We start from the raw sequence: 22296 nt of genomic DNA on the forward strand, positions 1-22296 counted from the left end.
ACTCCAGCCTGGGCGAAAGAGCAAAGTCCCCTCAAAGGAAAGAAAGGAAAGGGAGAGGGAAAGAGAAGGAAAGGAGGAAGGAAGGAAAGAAAAATATAGTGTTGGATTAATCTTTGGGTTAATCTGAGTGGCCACGTGGTCATCTATGGCATGGAGCTGCCCGCAATAGCCCTCCTCAGCATAAAGCAGCCAGAAAGATCAAGTCCAGATGCCCCATGATTGAGGAATTGATAAACAGAAAGAGGGAAGTGAAACCAGCTCCAGTGTCCAAAAAAACTGATATTAATGGTTTCTTTTGAATAAACACATTATAGACATTGAGCCTCCCATTCCTAAAACTAGAGCCACTTAGAGTTACCTAATCTGATTTCCTTTCTAAGGAACCCAAGCATCAGGCCTCCCAGACAGTACCAAGAAGTTGAAACTTGCTGGATTACCACATCTGGAAAATGACATGCTGTACCCCTTACCCATCATGATTGCCTAAATAACTGTCTGCTGCCTGTTGACCCATTCCTCTTCCTGACCCCTTCCTACTTCCTGTTTTCTCACACATAGTTATACTTCTTCCTTGATGTATAAACCCCTCGTTTTGGTCAGTTGAGGAAAGGGATTTGGGATTAATCTCCCATTCTCCTCAACTGCAACACCGAATAAAGCCTTTCCTCCCTGGCAACACTCATTGTCTCACTGATTGGCCTTCTGTGCAGCGAGCACCTAGATGTAAAGTCTGGCCTTTCCGGTAATATTGTCATTAACCACTTAATGATGTAGACTCGGTCACCTGCTCAGGCTCTGTCTATTCTCTTCTCCATCTACATTTATTGCCTTGATGGTCTCACTCAGTATCATGACTTGAAATAACAGTGTAAGATAACAACTCTTAAATTCATGTGTCAATGCTCAAACCTTCTTCCAACACGCAGTGTAAGTTGAATTGCCTGTGACAGAGATACTTTATAATTTTTTTGTTTTTGTTTTTGTTTTTGAGATGGCGTTTCGCTCTTGTTACCCAGGCTGGAGTGCAATGGCACGATCTCGGCTCACTGCAACCTCCGCCTCCTGGGTTCAGGCAATTCTCCTGCCTCAGCCTCCCGAGTAGCTGGGATTACAGGCACGCACCACCATGACCAGCTAATTTTTTGTATTTTTAGTAGAAACGGGGTTTCACCATGTTGACCAGGATGGTCTTGATCTGTTGACCTTGTGATGCACTCGCCTCAGCCTCCCAAAGTGCTGGGATTACATACTTTGTGGTTTTATAGACATTTCAAACTAACCATCCTGAGTCTACGAGCCTCCTCCACTTGCAGGCTCCCCATCTCAGAAGTGGGCAAATCCACTTTTTGTGTGGTCTGGGCCAACTACAGGATTCCCTGCATCGCGTGGAGGCTGCGCTGGTGCAAAGGAGGCCCAAAAGAGGGCCATTTACGCACACATGTCGGGGCAGGGCTTCCAGACGGTCATCAGGCTATTTTTTTGTGGCTTCCAAGAAGATGATCCAGGGAGGAGGCATCTGAAAGAGTGCCAGTCGCCAGGCGAGCTGAGGACCCAGTTCTGCGCCTTTGCATGTGCCCTGACCTGAACTAAAGTCCCTGTCTCCCGAGCTCCGATCTTCCCCAGAGAAGAAAGCGGGCTAACCTTCTGTCCCTCCATCCTTCCCCTCGAGTTGTGCCCACAGCAAAGAGGTGGGTCTGGAGCATGTCCTTGGGTCCGAGAGGGCCTTTCCCTGGGAGGAAAATTTGCACCGTGAAGCATTCCTCTCCTGGCTGAACACGTTAGGAAACCTACAGTACCTAGAGGTCTGTGCCTTTTTTTTTTTTTTTTTTTTTTTTTGAGACGGAGTTTCACTCTTGTTACCCAGACTGGAGTGCAATGGCGGGATCTCGGCTCACCGCAACCTCCGCCTCCTGGGTTCAGGCAATTCTCCTGCCTCAGCCTCCTGAGTAGCTGGGATTACAGGCACGCACCACCATGCCCAGCTAATTTTTTGTGTTTTTAGTAGAGATGGGCTTTCACCATGTTGACCTGGATGGTCTCGATCTCTTGACCTCGTGATCCACCCTCCTCGGCCTCCCAAAGTGTTGGGATTACAGGCGTGAGCCACCGCGTCCGGCCAAGTCTGTGCATTTAGCTTGCAGCGGGAGCTGGGCCAATGGTGGCCTAGGACGGGGACGTTTCCGGCGGCCCACACCGGCGGGGGCGGGACTTCCGGGTTGTTCGCTGCGGACGCCATTTTTCTCTGCGCTTGTGTCCGAAGCAGTCTGGAGCCGCTGAGGGTCTCGGCCGGGGCCGCTTTCCAGGGCCCTAGTCAGGACCGAGGCGGGGAGGAGAGTAGGAATCCCCGGCGCACCTTTGTACGAGCTTGACCGAGCGTCAACGGGCTTGTTCCTGGGTCGCCGTCAGGCCGCGGTCTCTCCTCCCCCGCCCTTCAGCGGGGCTGCGCGCTGGGTCTGCATCGCCGATACCATCGGGGAGGCGGCGCCCTGGGTCTGGAGAGCCGTTGCCACCGAGGAGGCGGCGGCCCCGAGCGCGGCTGCCAGGGCCGGGCACACGTGGGGGTCCGCCGAGCCGCCCGGGGCTCCTCTGTCCCAGCTCTGCGGCCCAGGGGGTGACGTGATGGCGGCAGCGGTGCTGACGGACCGGGCTCAGGTGAGTGGACGGACGGTGGCTTCGCCGTCGCCGCTCCCGTGCCGGGCCAGAGGCGGTTCCCGTAGTGGGTGGGAGCCCGGGTAGCCCCCGGATTTGTCTTCGCGGTGGTCGTTCGCTTTGGTGTGTAGAGCTGGTTTGCCACTTAATTTTTTTTTTTTTTTGAGACGGAGTTTCGCTCTTGTCACCCAGGCTGGAGTGCAATGGCGCGATCTCGGCTCACCGCATCCTCTGCCTCCTGGGTTCAGGCAATTCTTCTGCCTCGGCCTCCCAAAATGCCCAGCTAATTTTTTGTATTTTTAGTAGAGACGGGGTCTCACCATGTTGACCAGGATGGTCTCGATCTCTTGACGTCGTGATCCACCCGCCTCGGCCTCCCAAAGTGCTGGGATTACAGGCACTCGTCACCACCCCCAGCTAATTTTTTGTATTTTTAGAAGAGACGGGGTTTCACCATGTTGACCAAGATGGTCTCGATCTCTTGACCTCGTGGTCCACCCCTCTCGACCTCCCAAAGTGCTGGGATTACAGGCGCGGGCCACCGTGCCCAGCTAATTTTTTGTATTTTTAGTAGAGATGGGGTTTCACCATGTTGACCAGGATGGTCTCGATCTCTTGACCTCGTGGTCCACCCGCCTCGGCCTCCCAAAGTGCTGGGATTACAGGCGCGCACCACCGTGCCCAGCTAATTTTTTGTATTTTTAGTAGAGATGGGGTTTCACCATGTTGACCAGGATGGTCTCCATCTCTTGACCTCGTGGTCCACCCGCCTCGGCCTCCCAAAGTGCTGGGATTATAGGCGTGAGCCACCGCGCCCAGCTGCATGTTCTCATTTATAACTGGAAGCTGAACTGTTGGTACACGTGAACATTTTTGCATTTGTTTGTCTCAGCCTCAGTGGAATAATAGACCCTGGAGACTCAGAAGGGGGTGAAAGATTTAGAAGTACGTAGTAGCTACAGTGTCCAGGACTCAGGTGATGGATGCACTGCTACATACTAATAGCACGACACATAGCTAATAGAAGATTTGGTTTCTAAATGCCTATCTCCATGAGAAGGAATAAAGGAATACATTCCTTGGTGAAAGAGCTGATACCAGGGCTGCATTTGGAACAGTCCGAGGTCATCCAAGCATCGTCTTGTTTAAAATTACGGGAGCTTTTTTTTTTGTTTTTTTTTTTTGAGACGGAGTTTTGCTCTCGTTACCCAGGCTGGAGTGCAATGGCGCGATCTCGGCTCACCGCAACCTCCGCCTCCTGGGTTCAGGTGGGGGTCCCTGCCTCGTCTCCCGAGTAGCTGGGACTACAGCCACTTAATTTATACCTGGTCCTAAGGGGTGTTGGGCCTGCTGGAGGGAGCTTTGTAGGTTGTCGAGTGAATGATGCTTCCTCTGGGGACTCCCATCATCCTTGGCCTGCAAGCATCCACTCTGGGGGACCGGGTCTCATTCCAGCAGGAAATTGGGGCTCTGAGTGGGGAAGTGGAGGGCAGGGCAGCAACAGACCGACCAAAGTGCGTGGGCAGACACAAGGTATATTGTACGTTTCAGGAGGCCCAGGAGGGCCTGGGAGGTTGCCCTGGTTTTCTGCGGCTGCTGAGACAAGGAGGGAAGGAGTGTGTGGTCTTTTCCTGGATGTTCCACCCATTCGCAGCTAATACAGACATTGTGGCCGGTCAGAGGCCCTTATTCTCATTTTTATTCTCATGGCCACAGCCGGCATTATCCTTGGCCACTCGTGTTCCGTGGGCTCAAGAGAGAAGTTATGTCGGAACTTCCTTTTCGGGGGGTGGGGGGCGCGGAGAGTGGGTTGGGAGACCCAGAGAGATCCCAGAGGTCATGGGAAGCGGGTCTGGGGCCCGTCGTTCTCCAAGTAGATGCAAATCTCTCCAGTGCCTCTCATGTGGGGTCAGTGAGGAATGTTGTGCTTTCTGTGCCCGTGTTCGCAGATAGCTTTTTTTGTTTTGTTTTGTTTTGAGACAGGGTCTCTCTCTGTCAGTCAGGCTGGAGTGCAGGGGCGCAATCTTGCTTCACTGTAGTCTCTACCCCCCGGGTTCAAGCAATTCTCCTGTCCAAGCTTTCCAAGTAATTGGGATTACAGGCATGTACCACCACACCTGGTGAATTTTTGTATTTTTAGGAGAGATGGGGTTTCTTTTTTTTTAAGATGGGGTTTCACCATGATGGCCAGGCTGGTCTTGAACTCCTGACCTCAGATGATCCACCCACCTCGGCCTCCCAAAGTGCTAGGATTACAGGCGTGAGCCACCGCGCCCGGTGATGGGGTTTCATCATATTGGCCATGCTGGTATGGAAGTCCTGGACTCAAGTGATCCGCGCATCTCAACCTCCCAAAGTGCTGGAATTACAGGCATGAGCCATCATGCCTGGCCCACAGATAGGTTTTCAGGGCTAAGTGAAATGGATTTAAAGGCAGAAATGAGTGGAAATGCTTTATAACTTCATTGCATTAGATTTGCTGTGATGAAGTGCTGGAGTTACACTGTTAGACCATGAATCATGGTAACTCCATGTTTAGATCCTAGCTGCGGTGGTGAGATGTGTGACGGGGTGAATTGATACAGCTTCCTTCACATCAAGTCACTGACTGGAGGCCATGATGGTATTGATTGCAGGGGCTGTGGAAGGATTAATAAAAATCCCAGAGCACACTGAGCATCAGATAATTTCTCTTTAAATTTAACAACTGTTACTAGTGGGAAGTATTATTGTATTGATCCAGAAATCAAGGCTCAAAGAAAGAAAATTATATATTTGAGGTAACAGCTGTCAAGTGTCAGTTTCACGTGTTTGGAGCTGGGGACTTCTAATCACTTTAACACAGGATGTGAAGCCTTCAACATGGGGCAGGCACCGAGCTGGACCAGTGAGACTTGTATTGCTGTTGTAATCATAATTGCTATTATTACCATTTCCTCATTTCCCTGTCCTTTTAAAACCCTTAGTATCTGTATCTCACAGTCCACTGTTGTTTCCATTGTCCTGTGTCATTCTCTAGTGGCCTTAAATAGGAGACTCCTCTCCTTTGCTCTGGTATTATCTTCAAAGCTTGAGGATAATGCCTTCCCTCTTGAGCTCAGCATAGAGCTAGACCCTCAGGAGGTGCCCTGCTTCAGGACCCCATCTCTCTGCACCTTTTCCAGTGGAGCACAATCTGTGATCACAGTCAGCAGCTGAAAGGCCAATACTACTACTTCTAATTGACTTTCCAGGTTTCTGTGACCTTTGATGATGTGGCTGTGACTTTCACCGAGGAGGAGTGGGGGCAGCTGGACCTAGCGCAGCGGACCCTGTATCAGGAGGTGATGCTGGAAAACTGTGGACTCCTGGTGTCTCTGGGTAAGGCCTTCCCTCTCCACGATGCAAGGGACCTGCCACCTCCTTTATTTCACCTTTTGATTCCGGGCCTGGCTGCACAAGAAGGCCCCTGGAACCTACCTTGCCTCTTTCCCACAGCTTTAGTCATTTTCTATATTCACCTTTTCCTGTCTGGTCTCGCTGTATCTCTTTGGGCTAAAGACAGACTACTCTTTGGCTCCCAGCCAAAGGAGAAGAAGGTGACAGAAGGAAGTGGGATATTTTGCAGGACCCAAAGGTAGAATTTCCAGCTGTGCTTCATGAGGGGCTGGTGTAGGAACTGACAACCGCCACAGTGGTGTCCTGGCTTCTCTGTCTGGGTCTGCTCGTGTCACTGTCTATCCTCTATGGCTTTTTCTGCCTTAGTGAGTTCAAGACAAGAGTGACCACCTGTATTGGTCAGGGTTCTCTAGAGGGACAGAACGAATAGACGTATATAAAAAAGGGAGTTTATTAAGTAGTATTAACTCACATGATCACAAGGTCCCACATAGGTCGTCTGCAAGCTGAGGAGCAAGAAAGCCAGTCCGGGTCCCAAAGCTGAAGAACCTGGAGTCCGATGATGGAGGGCAGGAAGCATCCAGCATGGAAGAAAGATGTAGGCTGGTAGGCCAAGCCGGTCTAGTCCTTTCGTGTTTTTCATGTTTATATTCTGGCTGTGCTGGCAGCTGATTAGATGGGGCCCACCCAGATTAAGGGTGGACCTGCCTTTCCAGCTACTGACTCAAATGTTACTCTCCTTTGGCAACCCTCACGGACACACCCAGGATCAGTATGCTGCATCCTTCAATCCATTCACGTTGACACCAGGTTAACCATCAAGTCCATACCTTGTCAACTTGAACCTGTACACATCTCCTGAGATTGTACATAATCTTCAAATAAAGAATAATAAGGTCGTAATTACGCCTAACATAATACAACTATTCTTCATACAACTGGAAACTCACCAATCTTCAACCTAAGTGCTATTACATAAAGGTAACACTACTTAAATGCTGATATGAAGTCAATAAATCTTATATTGCATGATAAATGAAATAAAATGCAGATATTTTCTTAGTACAAGTGTATATATCACAAACATGTTTTTAACAAAAGAAGGAGGAAATACGGCAGTTGTAGTCCTCATTTCTGCAGCTGGCCATGTGGCCATAGTTGGAATTGATCACCACCTTCTTCTCCTACCCATTCTGTATTCACCTTGCTGTCGGCAAGCACCTCAGCAGGTCGTGGTTATTTGTTTCCTGGTAGAGTGACCCAAACCTTCGTTCCTGAAGGGTCTGGACCGTTTTAGTCTTGCCTGGATTGGGCTGTTGTGATTTCCCATTGACTTTAATCACAGGGCATGAATCCTGGCTATGGGAAAAACAGCACCATATATTGGATGCTAATTCAGAGCATACCTGGCCTACTGGAGAACTTTGCCCCAGCCCTGCAAAGTATTGTCAACTAGTTGGTATTGTAATTGTGACTTCAAAAGGCCATTCCACCGTTCTATCCAGTGAATTCTGTGAGCATGAGCCCACTTCTGCACTTGCTTACCCACAAAGGGAGTGCCTTGGTCAGAGACCATACTGTGTGGAATACCGTGACTGTGGATAAGGCATTCCATGAGTCCGTGAAGGGTAGTCTTGGCAGAAGCGTTGTGTGCAGGGTAGGCAAACCCATATCCAGAGTAAGTATCTATTCTAGTGAGGACAAACATCTGCCCTTTCCCTGATGGAGGAGGTCCAATGTAATCAGCGTGCTGCCAGGTAGCTGGCTAATCACCCTGAGGAATGGTGCTGTATTGAGGGGCTCAGTGCTGGTCCATGTTGCTGAGCCCCTTCATAACCTCAATCCCTGCCACCGTGGCCATTTTGTTCGTGGGCCCATTGGGTAATGACTGGGGTGGCTGGGGAAAGAGGCTGAGTGGTGTCCACAGAATGGGTCATCCTATCTACTTAATTATCAAAATCCTCCTCTGCTGAGGCCATCCGTTGGTGAGCACTCACATGGAATACAAATATCTTCACAGTTTTTGGCCACCCAGAGAGGTCCATCCACATCCCTCTTCCCAGATTTCTTTGTCACCGACTTTCCAATCATGCTTCTTCCAAGTCCCTTACCATCCAGCCAAATCATTGGCTACAGCCCATGAAACAGTATATAATCACACATCTGGCCACTTCTCCTCCTGTGCATAGTACACCAGCCAGGTGCACTGCTTGACGTTCTGCCCACTGGGAAGATTTCCCTTCAGTGCTGCCCTTCGGGGATGTCCTAGAAGGGGCTGAAGTGCTGCAGCTGTCCACTTTGAGATGGTGCCTGCATACCATGCAGAACCATCTGTGAACCAGGCCCTCGTCTTTTCTTTCCCTGTCAGCTGATCATAGGGAACTCCCCAACTGATCATTGGTGCAGGCTAGGGGAGGGAAGGTGAGGTGGCAGGAGTGTAGTCCATGGGCATTTGAGCCACTCGTGCCTTTAGGACCTGCTCAAGCTCAATCACATATAATACCACTTTCATCTGTTGATGGAATGCTGCTGTGCATGACCCACTTTATGGCTAGCTGGGCCAGAAAGCACCCAGTTCATGATAGGCAGTTCGGGTCACATGGCGACTTGATGACCCATATTGTAACAGGCCAAGAGCTGTCTCTCGAAAGGAGAACATTTATCTCTGCAGAAGCTGGCAGGGCCTTGCTCCAGAATCCTGGAGGCCTCTGCTGTGATTCACCTGTGGGCCTGCCAAAGGCTCCAGACAGCATCCCTATCTGCCAGTGATACCTCAGGCACCATTGGATCTGCTGGGTCATTTGGCCCAAGTGGCAGAGCGGCCTGGACCTGTTGCAGAGCCTTCTGTTCTGGACCCCCCTGAAAACTGGCAGCCTTTCAGATCTCTCGATCAATGTGCCAGAGTAACACACCCAAATGAGGAATATATTGCCTCCAAAATCCAAACAGGGCCACTGGACATTTTGCCTCTTTCCTGATTCTAGAAAGGACCAAATGCAGCAATTTGTTCTTCACCTTAGAGGGCATATCTCAGCAGGCCGTACGCCATGGACCCTTAGAAATTTTACTGAGGTAGAGGGTCCTGGATTTTTTGTTAGATTTATTTCCCATCCTCTGGCACGCAAATATCTGACGAGTAAGTCCAGTGTGTTTGCTGCTACTTGCTCACTGAATCCAGTCAGCTTAATGTCATCAATGTAATGGACCAGTGTGATACCTTGTGGAAGCAAAAAAGCAATCAAGTTCTTTCTGAATAAGATTCTGACAAGGATGGAGCGTTGATAGGCCCCTGAGGTAGGACAGGACAGGTATATTGCTGGCCTTGCCAGCTGAAGGCGTCTTGCTTCTGGTGGGCCTTATGGACAGGAATGGAGAAAACGGTATTTGCCACGTCAGTGGCTGCACACCAGGTACCAGGATACGTGTTGGTTTGCTCACGCAGTGAAACCACATCTGGGACAGCAGCTGCAGTTGGAGTCACCACTAGGTTAAGCTTACAATAATCCACTGTCACTCTCCAAGATCCATCTGTCTTCTGCACAGACCGAATGGGAGAGTGGAATGGGGATGTGGTAGGAATCACCACCCCTGCGTCTTTAAAGTCCTTGATGGTGGTACTTGTCGCATTTCCTCCAGGCATGTGATAGTGGTTTTGATTTCTTTTTCTGGGTAGAGGCAGCTCTGATGGCTTCCATTTGGCCTTTCCTACCTTAGTTGCCCTCGCCCTACCAGTCGGAGCCAGTGTGGGGTTCTGTCAGCTGCTAGGTCTGTCTATGCCAGTCATGCATTCTGGCACTGGGGAAGTGACCAGTTTGAGGCCGGGGGCCCACTGGACCCACTGTAAGTCGGACCTGAGCTAAAACTCCTGACGTCCATAAGCCCCTACTTTAATGTGAGGCCCACCTGGAATCAACATCAGCTCAGTCTCTGTGTCCAGTAGTTCCTGAAATGTCTGATCATTTCCCTTTCTCCAGTGTACAGTTACCCTGGTATCACACTGGTCCATTACATTGATGACATTAAGCTGACTGGATTCAGTGAGCAAGTAGCAGCAAACACACTGGACTTACTCGTCAGATATTTGCCAGAGGTCTTGGGGAAGGATGGGAGAAAGATTAACAGCATAAATTGTCAGTAGTATAGTGGGGTCCTTCCTCAGGGCACCTGGCCTCCCCTTCATTCAAGGGGTTCTGGGTCTGTAAACTGGCCCAAGTCTGGAAATTGATTGAGGGGCTGATTCTCTGCTTTTGTAATTCAAATTAGTCTCATCCATTTGACCTGGAAGTTTTCTGCTTATGTAAATTAAGTAGGAATGCGGTAGGCTTCCTATGAGCTTCACTTCTAGGAACATGGTGATAATTAGCCAATGCCAGAACTCTACATGAGTCAGACTATGATTGCTGCTTTGCCTCTGCTGTCCGTTATGGTAGCTATACCCACCTTGCCTTTGTGGGTTGAGTGCTGCCACTTGGCCCCTGCCACCTCAGAATCCAGTTGTTTTCATTGTGTTTAAATTTTTGTAGATGAGTGACTTTGCTTCCCTCTGCTAGATCTAACATACAGAGAAGAGCAATTACAGGGCTCTTCAAAGATGCAGGTGCTGCTTTGCAAATCACTAGTCAAGGGTGTATCTTCTGGGCCCTCCAAGCTGGGATGAGTAGATCTGAAGTGACTAATCCACTCCGCCATCCCGATATCCCTAAGGCTTCGGATGCCTTATTCTACATTAAACCAAGGGAGCTCAAGCATTTCTGGCTTGCTCACAGTGGGCCATCTTTTAATCTGTATTTCAGCCAGCCAGGGAAATAAACTATTAGGAACTTTTTTAACTCCCCAAGCTGCAACATTAAATGCAGGATCCCTACTTCACTTTGTCCAGTGAACTTAGAGGGCCCAAATCAATAAATTCAGCCTGATCCATCTGTGTGTTCTTTCGAGCATTGTCCCACACCCTTAACATTCATTCCCATGCCTGTTCTCCAGATTTCTGCTCACATAAATTGGAAAACTCAAGCCATTCTTTTTGAGTGTAGCTCACCTCCCCGTGAGTCACACTCTGAACCGGAACTTTAGTTAGAGGTCTAGAAGCAAACAAAGATGTTGCAGGTGGCTCCTGAGGAGAATCAGCATTATCTTGCCTAGCAGCTGCCTCAGGGGAGGCCATCACTGTTGCCTCAGGCAGCGTACGGTTTCTCTCCTCAGACAAAGGTGGGAAGGCTGGTGGCCGCATAGGGATGGGAACGCTGTTTCTTCTGGCAAAAAAGCTTCATCAGAGTTTATAAACGCAGCATCCCCAGCTTCATCAGGGTCCTCCCACACATCCCCATTCCAAGTTGCAGGGTCCCATTCTTTTCTTAGCAATGCCCTCACTTTATTTAACAGTAGACACCTGCTGAGGCTGTGCAAGCACATTTCATTGCAGGTCAGCCACCCACATGACAGAGTTCGTGTCTGTTTTTCCACAATTTCAGCTCTCTGTACAGGACCTAAGACTCACTGAGGACAGTCTAGCATATTTGAGGCTCACTATCTGCTCCTGAAGCCAGGAGTCAGAATCCCTGGGTTCATCATTTGTTTTCTTTTTGTGGGGAGCGGGGAGTGGAGGTTTAACAGACAGAAGAGTAAGGAAAATGGCTCTGTCTCTAGTGAGAGAGAGGGGACTTGTGAGAGGAAAGACCCTGAGTTTATCATTTCTTTTCATCACTTTGTGCAGTGAACTTAGGAGCAGCCAACCAACTTCGTATGTTCGTTGCTTCTCCACATACAGTCAAAGGTGTTATATAGAGTCACTAAACTCCCTTCCTCTTGCAAACTGTGAATCAGGAGTGTCAAATTCATTTATTTTGCATAACTCTAAACAGTTTACTCCAGGGACTGTCAGTGTTCTGTGTACTGTTAGAATCATTTGTATTTTGGGGTCTAATCATATTAAGCAGCCAACTGCAGAAACCTCAGAACCAACAAAAGAACTGCATCCTTAGTATTCTGTTCTCCTAGAACCACTCCTGGTACCAAATTCAGTCAGAGTTCTCTAGAGAGACAGAACTAATAGGATAGATAGATACATAAAGGGGGTTTATTAAGGAGAGTTGACTCATACAATCGCAAGATCCTACAGTAGACCGTCTGCAAGCTGAGGAGCAAGGAAGCCAGTCCAGGTCCCAAAGCTGAAGAGCTTAGAGTCCGATGTTGGAGGCTAGGAAGCGTCCAGCACGAGAGAGAGGTGTAGGCTAAACCAGTCTTGTCTTGTCACCTTTTTTCTGCCTGCTTTATATTCTGGCTGTTGACATCTAGTGGGTAGAGACCTGGAATTCAGCCAAACATTCTTAAAATGCACAGGACAGACCCTGTCTCTTCCTGTTCCTTCACCCTCAAACAAAAACCCATTTGGACCTAAATGTCAGTTGTGCTGAGGTTGAGAAACTTTTTCAGAGAGTGCTTGGACACTTCATCAGCTGGCACTGAGAAACACCCAAGGAAGCCGCTCTTTTATTTCTTCTCTTCCTGCCTCTGGAGTGTTTGAGGGAAAGTCTGGTTTGGCTTAGTACAGCGTCTTAACACCCTGCAAACTGTTGGTAATTTCCCTTTTTCCACAACGGGACAGCCTTCAGCTGACAGCCCTGCACAGACAGCATTGTTTTCATTTATTGCTGCGTTTTCATGGCGACCCGCCATCAAGGCAAGTGGCTCTAGGGTTTTCCACTCACCAGATTGATGAGGATTCCCTTTCTAAAGAAATCTGAGAAAAATAAAAAGTGGATCACTTTTAAGAAAAGCAGTTAATAGTCACATTCCGGGTCCCCAGAGCACCGATTCGGTGTCAGGCCTGTTCCAGGCACTGTCCATCTTCCACTCATGTAATTCTCACACAACTTTGTTGTATGTACTCAAAGGATTTCAATTTGTGGAAGTGTCTGGGTGACAATAGAGAGAGGTTAATGCCGCTAAAAGAAGAATCCCGTTAAGAATGTACAAGTGTTATTGCATCTTTCAAGAGTGGCACTGTTTATTTTGAGAGTGAAACGTGTGCCTTGCTTATTGCCCATAATGTCTGTAACTCCAGAGAGAATAGTGTCTTGGCAAGGCTTCGTACTGTGGCCTTGGCCGTGTAGACATGTGTGATTTTGATTTCTTTTTTTCGGTGAGGGAAGAGGTTCTCAGAATTCTTTACCTGGAAAGGGACCATTTTTAGGCAATCAGCAGTTTGCAGTAACTCTGAAGATGGGGCGTTTGGTGCCAAGTTGACTGCATGAAGTTTGACTAAGCGTGTCATTCTTTGGGTCCCACCCTTTCTCAGAGGCATTCTGGCTGAGGGATAGAAAGCAGCAGCAGTCTACTGAGCTTCTTCACTTTGGGTACCAGTCCCAACCCCGTATGCTGGTGCCCTTAGTCCTGCTGGTGCCAAGGGATTGAGAAAAGGAAATAGAGACAGAGACACAAGAGTAGAGTTTACAGCGTTGGTCCCCTGGACCCAAGCGTTGGCCCCAAGCTCTGAACTCCAAATACTTTTATTATGTGCATAATCTCATTGAACTTACAGGCGTGGAAGGGGAGGGTGAAGGTGTCTTATGATACATGCTGGGTTTTGTCCGCTGCTCCTGGTTCATAACCCCCATAGCCCTTCTGTTAAAATGTTGGGTGCGTTAGGCCTTGAGGGCAGGGCTCTGACCTTCTCCTGCCTTCCTTTCACTCTAACGTTCCTCCACCTTTCTGATTGTGGGTCTTATGAGTGGGCCCAACCCTAGACCCTGGGGAAGGAATGCTGATGTTGGGAAGTTTCCATAAAGACTCAAGAGGCCGGCCAGGCGCGGTGGCTCACACCTGTAATCCTAGCACTTTGGGAGGCCAAGGTGGGTGGATCACCTGAGATCAGGAGTTCAAGACCAGCCTGGCCATCATGGTGAAACCCCATCTTTAAAAAAAAAAAAAAGAAACCTGACGGGTGCGGTGGCTCACACCTATAATCCCAGCACTTTAGGAGGCTGAGGCGGGTGAATCACAAGGTCAAGAGATCGAGACCATCCTGGTCAACAAGGTGAAACCCCGTCTCTACTAAAAATACAAAAAATTAGCTGGACATGGTGGCGCGTACCTGTAGTCCCAGCTACTCAGGAGGTTGCGGTGAGCCGAGATGGTGCCATTGCACTCCAGTCTGGGTAACAACAGCGAAACTCCATCTCAAAGAAAAAGAAAAAAAAAAGACTCAAGAGGTCACAGTTGGCTGGGCATGGTGGCTTACACCTGTAATCCCAGCACTTTGGGAGGCCAAGGTGGGTGGATCATGAGGTCAGGGGATGGAAACCATCCTGGCCAACATGGTGAAATCCCATCTCTACTGAAAATAAAAAAATTAGCTGGGCATGGTAGTGCATGCCTGTAATCCCAGCTAGTCGGGAGGCTGAGGCAGGAGGCAGGAGAACCACTTGAACCAGGGAGCTGGAGGTTGCAGTGAACAGAGATGGCGCCACTATACTCCAGCCTGGCAACAGAGTGAGACTCTGTAAGAGGTCACAGTCCAGTGAGCTTCCAAGTGGTTCCCCCAGGAAGGACACGGAAGCTCTGTGCCCCTTTGCCAGCATCTCGCCGTAGGAGTGGCTTCATCTGTATCCTCTGCAATACCCATTATAATACACTGGGAAACATGAGTGTTTCCTTCCGTTCGTGGGCTACTCTGGCAAATTAATGGAACCCAAAGGGGGTCTCGGGAACCCTGGCTCCAAGCCCATCAGACATGTTCGATGCCTGGCCTTGGGACTGGTATGTAGGGTGGGGCAGGCTTGCAGACTCAGCCCTCAACCTGTAGGTTCTGAAGCCATCTCAGTGGATCGTGTGCGAACAATTAGAGGACACCCGCCCCACATTGGTGTCCGCTGCTTGGAGTCTGGGGAAAAACCCCACACATTTGGTCATAGAAGTCTTGTTCTGTATCGATTGTTGTCACGGTGTGGCAGTGGAGAAAAAACATGATTAGAGAGAGTTTTCCCTTCATAGTGGGGTTTCTTCTGGAAAAGCAAGACAGGGCGTGGTAAACAGTTTAGGGCTGGCCAATTTGAGTAATTTCAGTGAGATCTGGGGCATAGGGACTATCTCTAGTTGTCTGGCACCTGGCCCTGGGTTGATGTAGGGCAGGGGAAATACTCCGTATATAAGAGTTCGTTAAGGAAGTGGTTGGGGGTATGGTTTCGTATTAGGTGGATTGCACATGAAAGGCATGTGCTTGTTTCCAGGGGAGTTTGTATTCCTAGAAATCACCTGTCCCTGAGAGGAGCAGTCTCTCCCAAAGTCTGAAAAGGCTTCAAGATGTTCTGAGCAAAGTGAAGAAAATATGCCTACGGTATTTCCGTCTGACTGAGCCTGAACTTACTCAGGTTAGAGGATCAATCTTCATCTATGAAGCTGTCCTTCGTGGGTATTCTTTTTAATTAGAAGTTCTCTTTTTATAAAATGTTGAGAGTACACTACTTGATGTTTCTGTAAATGTCCTTATATAACCCTATCACAGTAGAAGGTTCACTTTTTAAAATTTCTAGTGGTTCATGAAATACTGAGGTCTGGAGTCCCTGAACCGGACCCTCACCCTGAGAATGAGTCCTCCAGCTCACGTCTCTGCATCATCATCACCGCCCACCATGTACTCTGTGGTGCTAGTACCCTGAGGATGAGTCCCAGCTCACGTCTCTGCATCATCATCACCGCCCACCATGTACTCTGTGGTGCTAGTACCCTGAGGATGAGTCCTCCAGCTCACGTCTCTGCATCATTATCACCGCCCACCATGTACTCTGTGGTGCTAGTACCCTGAGGATGAGTCCCAGCTCACGTCTCTGCATCATCATCACCGACCACCACGTACTCTGTGGTGCTAGTACCCTGAGGATGAGTCCTCCAGCTCACGTCTCTGCATCATCATCACCGACCACCACGTACTCTGTGGTGCTAGTACCCTGAGGATGAGTCCTCCAGCTCACGTCTCTGCATCATCATCACCGACCACCACGTACTCTGTGGTGCTAGTACCCTGAGGATGAGTCCCAGCTCACGTCTCTGCATCATCATCACCACCCACCACATACTCTATGATTCTAGTAGTTTCCTCCTCAGTGCCGTGTTTGGGACGGGAGCCAGAACCATGGTGTCCAGCCCCAGCGCTGCTCTTTAAAACCCAGTGGCCTTGGACAAATTACCAACTTTGTCTGTGCCTCAGTGTGCACATTGGTAAGATGAGGACTTAGCACATCTGCATCCCATCAGCATCGTGTCTCTGCATCACCATCACTGTGGGTAGAGTGTTACTGTTACGCTTTGGCTCGGTGTCAGCACCCATATCTCACCTTGAATTGAAATAATCCCCGTGTTGTGCAAGGCAATTGAATCATGGGGGTGGTTTTTCCCATGCTGTTCTCGTGATAGCGAATAAGTCTCATGAGATCCGATGGTTTTCTAAAGGGGAGTTCCCCTACTCATGACCTCTTGCCTGCTGCCCTGTAAAATGTACCTTTCTTTGCCTTCTGTCATTATGGTGAGGCCTCCCCAGCCATGTGAAACCGAGTCCATTCAACCTCCTTTTCTTTGTAGAGTACCCAGTCTCAGATACGTCTGTTAGCAGCCTGAGAACTGACTAATATAGTTATTACATGAAAAGGGCTCAGAAGAGCACCTGGGAGACCAGGCTGTGGGCAGGGAGCCATTGCAGTCCCTGTTGCCACCAGTACTGTTACTGTCATCTCATCATGATTATTGTCATTGGCATGCCTGGACCTGGCACTTTCTGGGCAGCGTTGTGGAGCTTTGTGGTTAAACAGCACAGACATGGCAGGACCAGGTGCTTACTGACTCAGCCATTCCCAGTTCTGTGCTCTTCAGCAAATCACTACTTCCTGAGCCTGGGTTTCTTTGTCGGTAAATGGTGTTGATCACGATGTGGACTTCCTGGGGATGCTGTGGGAAAATCCTCAGCTAGAATCCTCATTTTGTCTTTGGTCTACAGGAAGAGCATTATAAAACATTGCTTAGAATGCAAAAAAAGTAAGACTTACGTCACTGAAATCACATACCTTGTTTTGAATGACAAGAGTCATTATTTAATATGTAAACACATCAGTTTTTCTCTAAGGTATTCCATAAATACTCACTTTTGGAATGACATAATGCAGTGAACTTGTGTGGCCCAGTCCCCCGGACATGGTTACAGCCTATAAGTCCTCGTTCTTGACTTACTGTCAGGGGTAGAGATCCCACGGCAGCATGACATGGCCTGCTCTTGTTTCCAGGTCACACACCAGCTTTTCGTTCCCCTGGACATGGTTACAGCCTATAAGTCCTCGTTCTTGACTTACTGTCAGGGGTAGAGATCCCACGGCAGCATGGCATGGCCTGCTCTTGTTTCCAGGTCACACGCCAGCTTTTCGTTCCCCTGGACATGGTTACAGCCTATAAGTCCTCGTTCTTGACTTACTGTCAGGGGTAGAGATCCCACGGCAGCATGGCATGGCCTGCTCTTGTTTCCAGGTCACACGCCAGCTTTTTGTTCCCCTGGACATGGTTACAGCCTATAAGTCCTCGTTCTTGACTTACTGTCAGGGGTAGAGATCCCACGGCAGCATGACATGGCCTGCTCTTGTTTCCAGGTCACACGCCAGCTTTTCGTTCCCCTGGACATGGTTACAGCCTATAAGTCCTCGTTCTTGACTTACTGTCAGGGGTAGAGATCCCACGGCAGCATGGCATGGCCTGCTCTTGTTTCCAGGTCACATGCCAGCTTTTCGTCCCCATGCACAGGAGCAGCTTCATTCCAAGGTCTGGTCCCCATCCTGAAGTCCCAGACTAGATTGTACGTCTGTATGTCCTTTCACCAACATGCATGTGTCCACTTTCTTTCTCCATAAACAGGGTGTCCTGTTCCCAGACCAGAGCTGATCTGCCACCTAGATCATGGGCAGGAGCCATGGACCGGGAAGGAAGACCTCTCCCAAGGCACCCGTCCAGGTAGGAGCCAAGATCTGGGCAAGTGGGAATCCCTGCAGGTTTGAGACTGAGGAGACCACTGGCCCTGGGATCTCTTGGGAAGCTTCTCAGTGTGGCCTGTCTATGTATAACTCTTACAGTAGATCACAGTAGAATGCTCCATCTGAGAGCCATGGAGCCGTTTGACCTGTGGTTTCTCTGTCCTCCCAGCCCCATCACATTGTCACCATTCCTAGAAAGAAGTGGGATTTTCAAACTAAGATGTGTCTGGGGGTTCCAACTATGCGGGCCTCGAATGTGGCCTGCCAATCACCTGCTATGTGGCCCTGATGAAGTTGCAGGATCTCCTGTCTTTATATATAACTTCAGCTAAGTTAACAGTAGCTACTATTTCAGACAGACTAAAATCTCAGTGGTTCACATATGAAAACTCTCACTCATACCAAGGTCTGTGTGGGTCAGCAGAGGGTTCTGTACCACATGGCTATTCAGGACTCAGCTTCCTTCTGTCATCAGCCTGTTGCGTTAAGATTATCCTGACATCCTTGAGCAGGCAGAGAATTGAGAGAATAAGGGAAGTTACACCCCCCTCCAGAGATAGCAACTCCCCTTACATTCCACCCACAGGAACTAGGCGTTTGGCTTGGGTCCGTGGGTCTGGGCAGTGTGGCTGAGCTGCCTGTGCAAGGAGAAGAGCAGATGGTTCAGTGAGCACCTACTCAGTCCACTGCGCCAAGTCTGTTCCTGAAAAGTGTTAGCAGAAATTATTCTTATGTCACTGGGCAGTTTGAAGATGTAATTATGTGATACATTAATGCATAAAGCTGCACAGTTTACCTCACCCTCCCAGTTTCTCTTTCCACTTACATTCTGCCTACCAGCCTTTCCCACCTTCTCCTTCCACCCATCCCCTGAGTGTTAGTGAGACACTAAAAAGCAGTCCTTTTCCCATTTCTTTCTATATCTCCTGTTTTCCAAAACCCTCAGGATGACATATGACCTCTGTCCCACAGTCAGGCTTCTGAGGGCACTGGGGTCTCTGTCAGGTGTGTGGATTGGTGCCACTGCAGAGCCTAGGCCTCTGCCTGCATGGGTTCCTTGAGCTGCTCATCCAACCCTGAGTGTCTGTGCAGTCCCTGTTCAGCCCTCGGAGTCTGTTCTAGACTGTTCCCTCTTCAGTGTCACATCTCCACTTGAAAATCTCAAAAGCCCGAAACTCAGCATGCCTAAGAAGGAATCCGTGATCTTGCTGACTCCTGCCGCCTCCCAAGTTTCTGTGAATGCTTTTGCCATCCAGGTAGATTAGGAGACTAGACCCAACCTCAAGACAGGTCAACCCCACCATTCCATGAGGCCCTGCATCCAGCCAGCCAGACAGTTTTCGTCTTCAGGCGCAGATGTCTCAGCATACGAGTGCTGATGTGTATCAGCATGCTTTCGTGTTAGAAGGATGTCTGCTGTCGTGTATTGCTTGATCAGGAGCCGTTCCGTGTTCATCTCAACTTCTTGTATTGATAACTTCTCTCTTCCTTACTGGACGAGGTCTTGCTCCAGCCACGGCCAGTCCCTACACCAGGGTCTAGATCACATTCCCTTTCATGGACATCCTTCCTTCATTTATATTCTGCTTGTTTTGTAATTTCATCCTTTCTCTACTCAAAAATATGCTTGCTTCTTTTTTTTAACTTTTCCTTTTTTTTAAGATAGTTTCACTGTATAGCCCGGGCTGGAGTGCAGTGGTGCTATCTTGGCTCATTGCAGTCTCTGTGCCTCAGCCTCCCAGGTAGCTGAGATGACAGGTGCATGCCACTACACCTGGCTGATTTTTATATATATATTTTTTAATACGGAGTTTCACTCTCACTGCCCAGGTTGGAGTACAGTGGCGCGATCTCAGCTCACCGCAACCTCCAGCTCTGGGTTCAAGCAGTTCTCCTGCCTCAGCCTCCCTGGTAGCTGGGATTACAGGCATCTGCCACCACCCCCGGCTAATTTTTTGCATTTTTAATAGAGACAGGATTTCACCCCGTTGGCCAGGCTTGTCTTGACCTTAGGTGATCTGCCTGCCTCAGCCTCCCAAAGTGCTGGGATTACAGGCTTGAGCCACTGCGCCTGGCTGTATTTTTAGGAAAGACAAGGTTTCACTGTGTTGCCCAGACTGGTCTCAAACCCCTGGCCTCAAGCAGTCCATCCACTTCGGACTCCCAAAGTGCAGGGATTACAGGCTTGAGTCACCATGCCCGGCCTCAAGTTTCTTACACTTTGTTTTGAGTTACGAAGCAAATGCTTGTGGCTCATGACATATTTATATATTCACTGATATGTTTGTTGACTATGTGGGCACTTAATTGTCTAGATTTGGCTGGCCCAGTGGTTCATGCCTATAATCCCAGCACTTTGGGAGGCTGAGGTGGGAGGATCACTTGAGCTCCGGAGTTTGAGACCAACCTGGGAAACATGGCGAGACCCCCATCTCTACAGAATTTAAAAAATTAGCTGGGCATGGTGGCTCATACCTGTGATCCCAGCTATTCAGGAGGCGGAGGTGGAGGATCTCTTGAGCCCACAAGGTTGAGGCTGAAGTGATCTTATTCATGCCGCTGCACTCTGGCCTGGGTGACAGTGAGATCCTATGTCAAAAAAATAAATAAGTAAAAATAGTTCATGAGAGACCATGAACCAGAGGCAAAAAATAATGATTGTCTGTGTTCATTCACAAAAGCAGAGATACTGCGGACATTCATATATGTAGTTCATTTCCACATGTGTAGGTGTGTATTTTTATAATTCTTGGAGTGAAATTATTGGTTTGTAGGCTATGCAAATGCTCAGCTTTGCGAGATCATTCCCATTGTTTTCTAAAGAGCCTATACCAGTTTGCACTCAACCAGGAAGGAGAGGTTCCATTGACCTTTTCATTATGAGGCTTCTCAATGTCTGTTCATTAAATGAACACAGAACAGTCTCATGTGCTCTTGATTTGCCTTTCTTTTGCTGCTGAAATGTTTTAGCAACTTACTGTGATTTTTAGTTCATTTATATTTTCTCCTGTGAAAATACAGATCTTTATTTACTTTACAATAAATTCATATTCCATTAACCTGCTTTCCTTTCTTTGTTTGCTTGGTAGGGATTCTCTGTACATTTCTTATGCTTACCTTTTATCACTTACATATGCTGAAAAATATATTCTAGTTTTTAATTTTGTCCTCTTACCCTTTTTAAAGTATCTTTTTCACCAAAAGATACCTTTTTCGCTTAATTTACTGTAGTTTAACTTATGACTTTTCTTATATAATTAATGACTTTTTGTCTTATATAAAAATGTTGATTCACCTAATATTAAATATATATTTTATTCTAAAAGTCTTAAAACTTGGCACTTGACATTTTTTCAGTGAGGTTGATTTGGACTATATAGTGAGATAGCAGTACAGTTATTTTCATTCTCCATGTGGCTAGCCAGTTTTTCTAGCTTCATTTACTTAATTTAACATACCATCAAGTTCCATAATTAAGTGTAGTTGGTATTTTACAGGGAATTATATTGAATTTATATAATTTGGGTCAAATTGTCAGTTCATATTATTAAATTCTTCATTGATATAGATCTTCTTTATTACCTTCAAATAAGATTTTATAATTTTCTTCATCTTGATTATGTGTATTTGGGGTTTTTTGTTTGTTTTTAAGAGACAGGGTAGTTTGCCCCACCATGCCTGGCTAATGTGCTTCTGGTTTTGTTTTTAAAAATTTTTTTATAGAGATGGGGGCTTGCTGTGTTTCTGAGTGGTCTTGAACTTCTGGGCTCGAGTAATCTGCCCATCTTGGCCTCCCAAAGCAGTGGGATTACAGGCTTTGGGAGGCTGAGATGAAAAGAGCAGCACCAAACACAGCAGCCTGGCCATTGATGATGTGTATGGTGCTACTCTTTTTACCAGGCTGTTCCTGGGCATATGTGTGTGTCAAGCCAGGTCCTCTTACCTCTTTTCTCATGAGCCCTGGATTGATAGTAGCATTAGTCACATGACCTTCACTGTCACCCAGCTCAGAATCATGACAGTCAGTTTCCCCTCTGTCCCTGGATTGTCATCCATACCATCCTGCAGTTTCTTTGTATTGTCTCCTAAGACTACAGTGTCCTTCCCACTTTCTCTTTATGGCAGCTCTTCTTCACAAGCATAGGACTCACTTCGTCGAGCACTCCTTATGGGAAAACTCTGATTTCTTCCTAACCAGGATCAGCTGAACTCAAGGTTAAGGACACAGTCCTCTAAAACTACCAGGTCTGTCCAGCTCTTCTGA

At 48.2% G+C, this 22296-nt stretch overlaps 1 protein-coding gene across 1 annotated transcript in view; it reads left to right on the top strand.

The window, feature by feature from the left end:
* Positions 1–2234: 2234 nt before the first annotated feature.
* Positions 2235–22296, top strand: part of ZNF264 (zinc finger protein 264) — a 31642-nt gene continuing 11580 nt past the window's right edge. The window contains 3 exon segments of the mRNA NM_001270904.1: positions 2235–2652; positions 5883–6009; positions 17917–18012. Coding sequence (NP_001257833.1) covers positions 2620–2652; positions 5883–6009; positions 17917–18012 — 256 coding nt within the window. The 5' untranslated portion in view covers positions 2235–2619.

This window comes from Callithrix jacchus, chromosome 22 (assembly GCF_049354715.1).
Source record: "Callithrix jacchus isolate 240 chromosome 22, calJac240_pri, whole genome shotgun sequence".
Taxonomy (NCBI): Eukaryota; Metazoa; Chordata; class Mammalia; order Primates; family Cebidae; genus Callithrix; species Callithrix jacchus.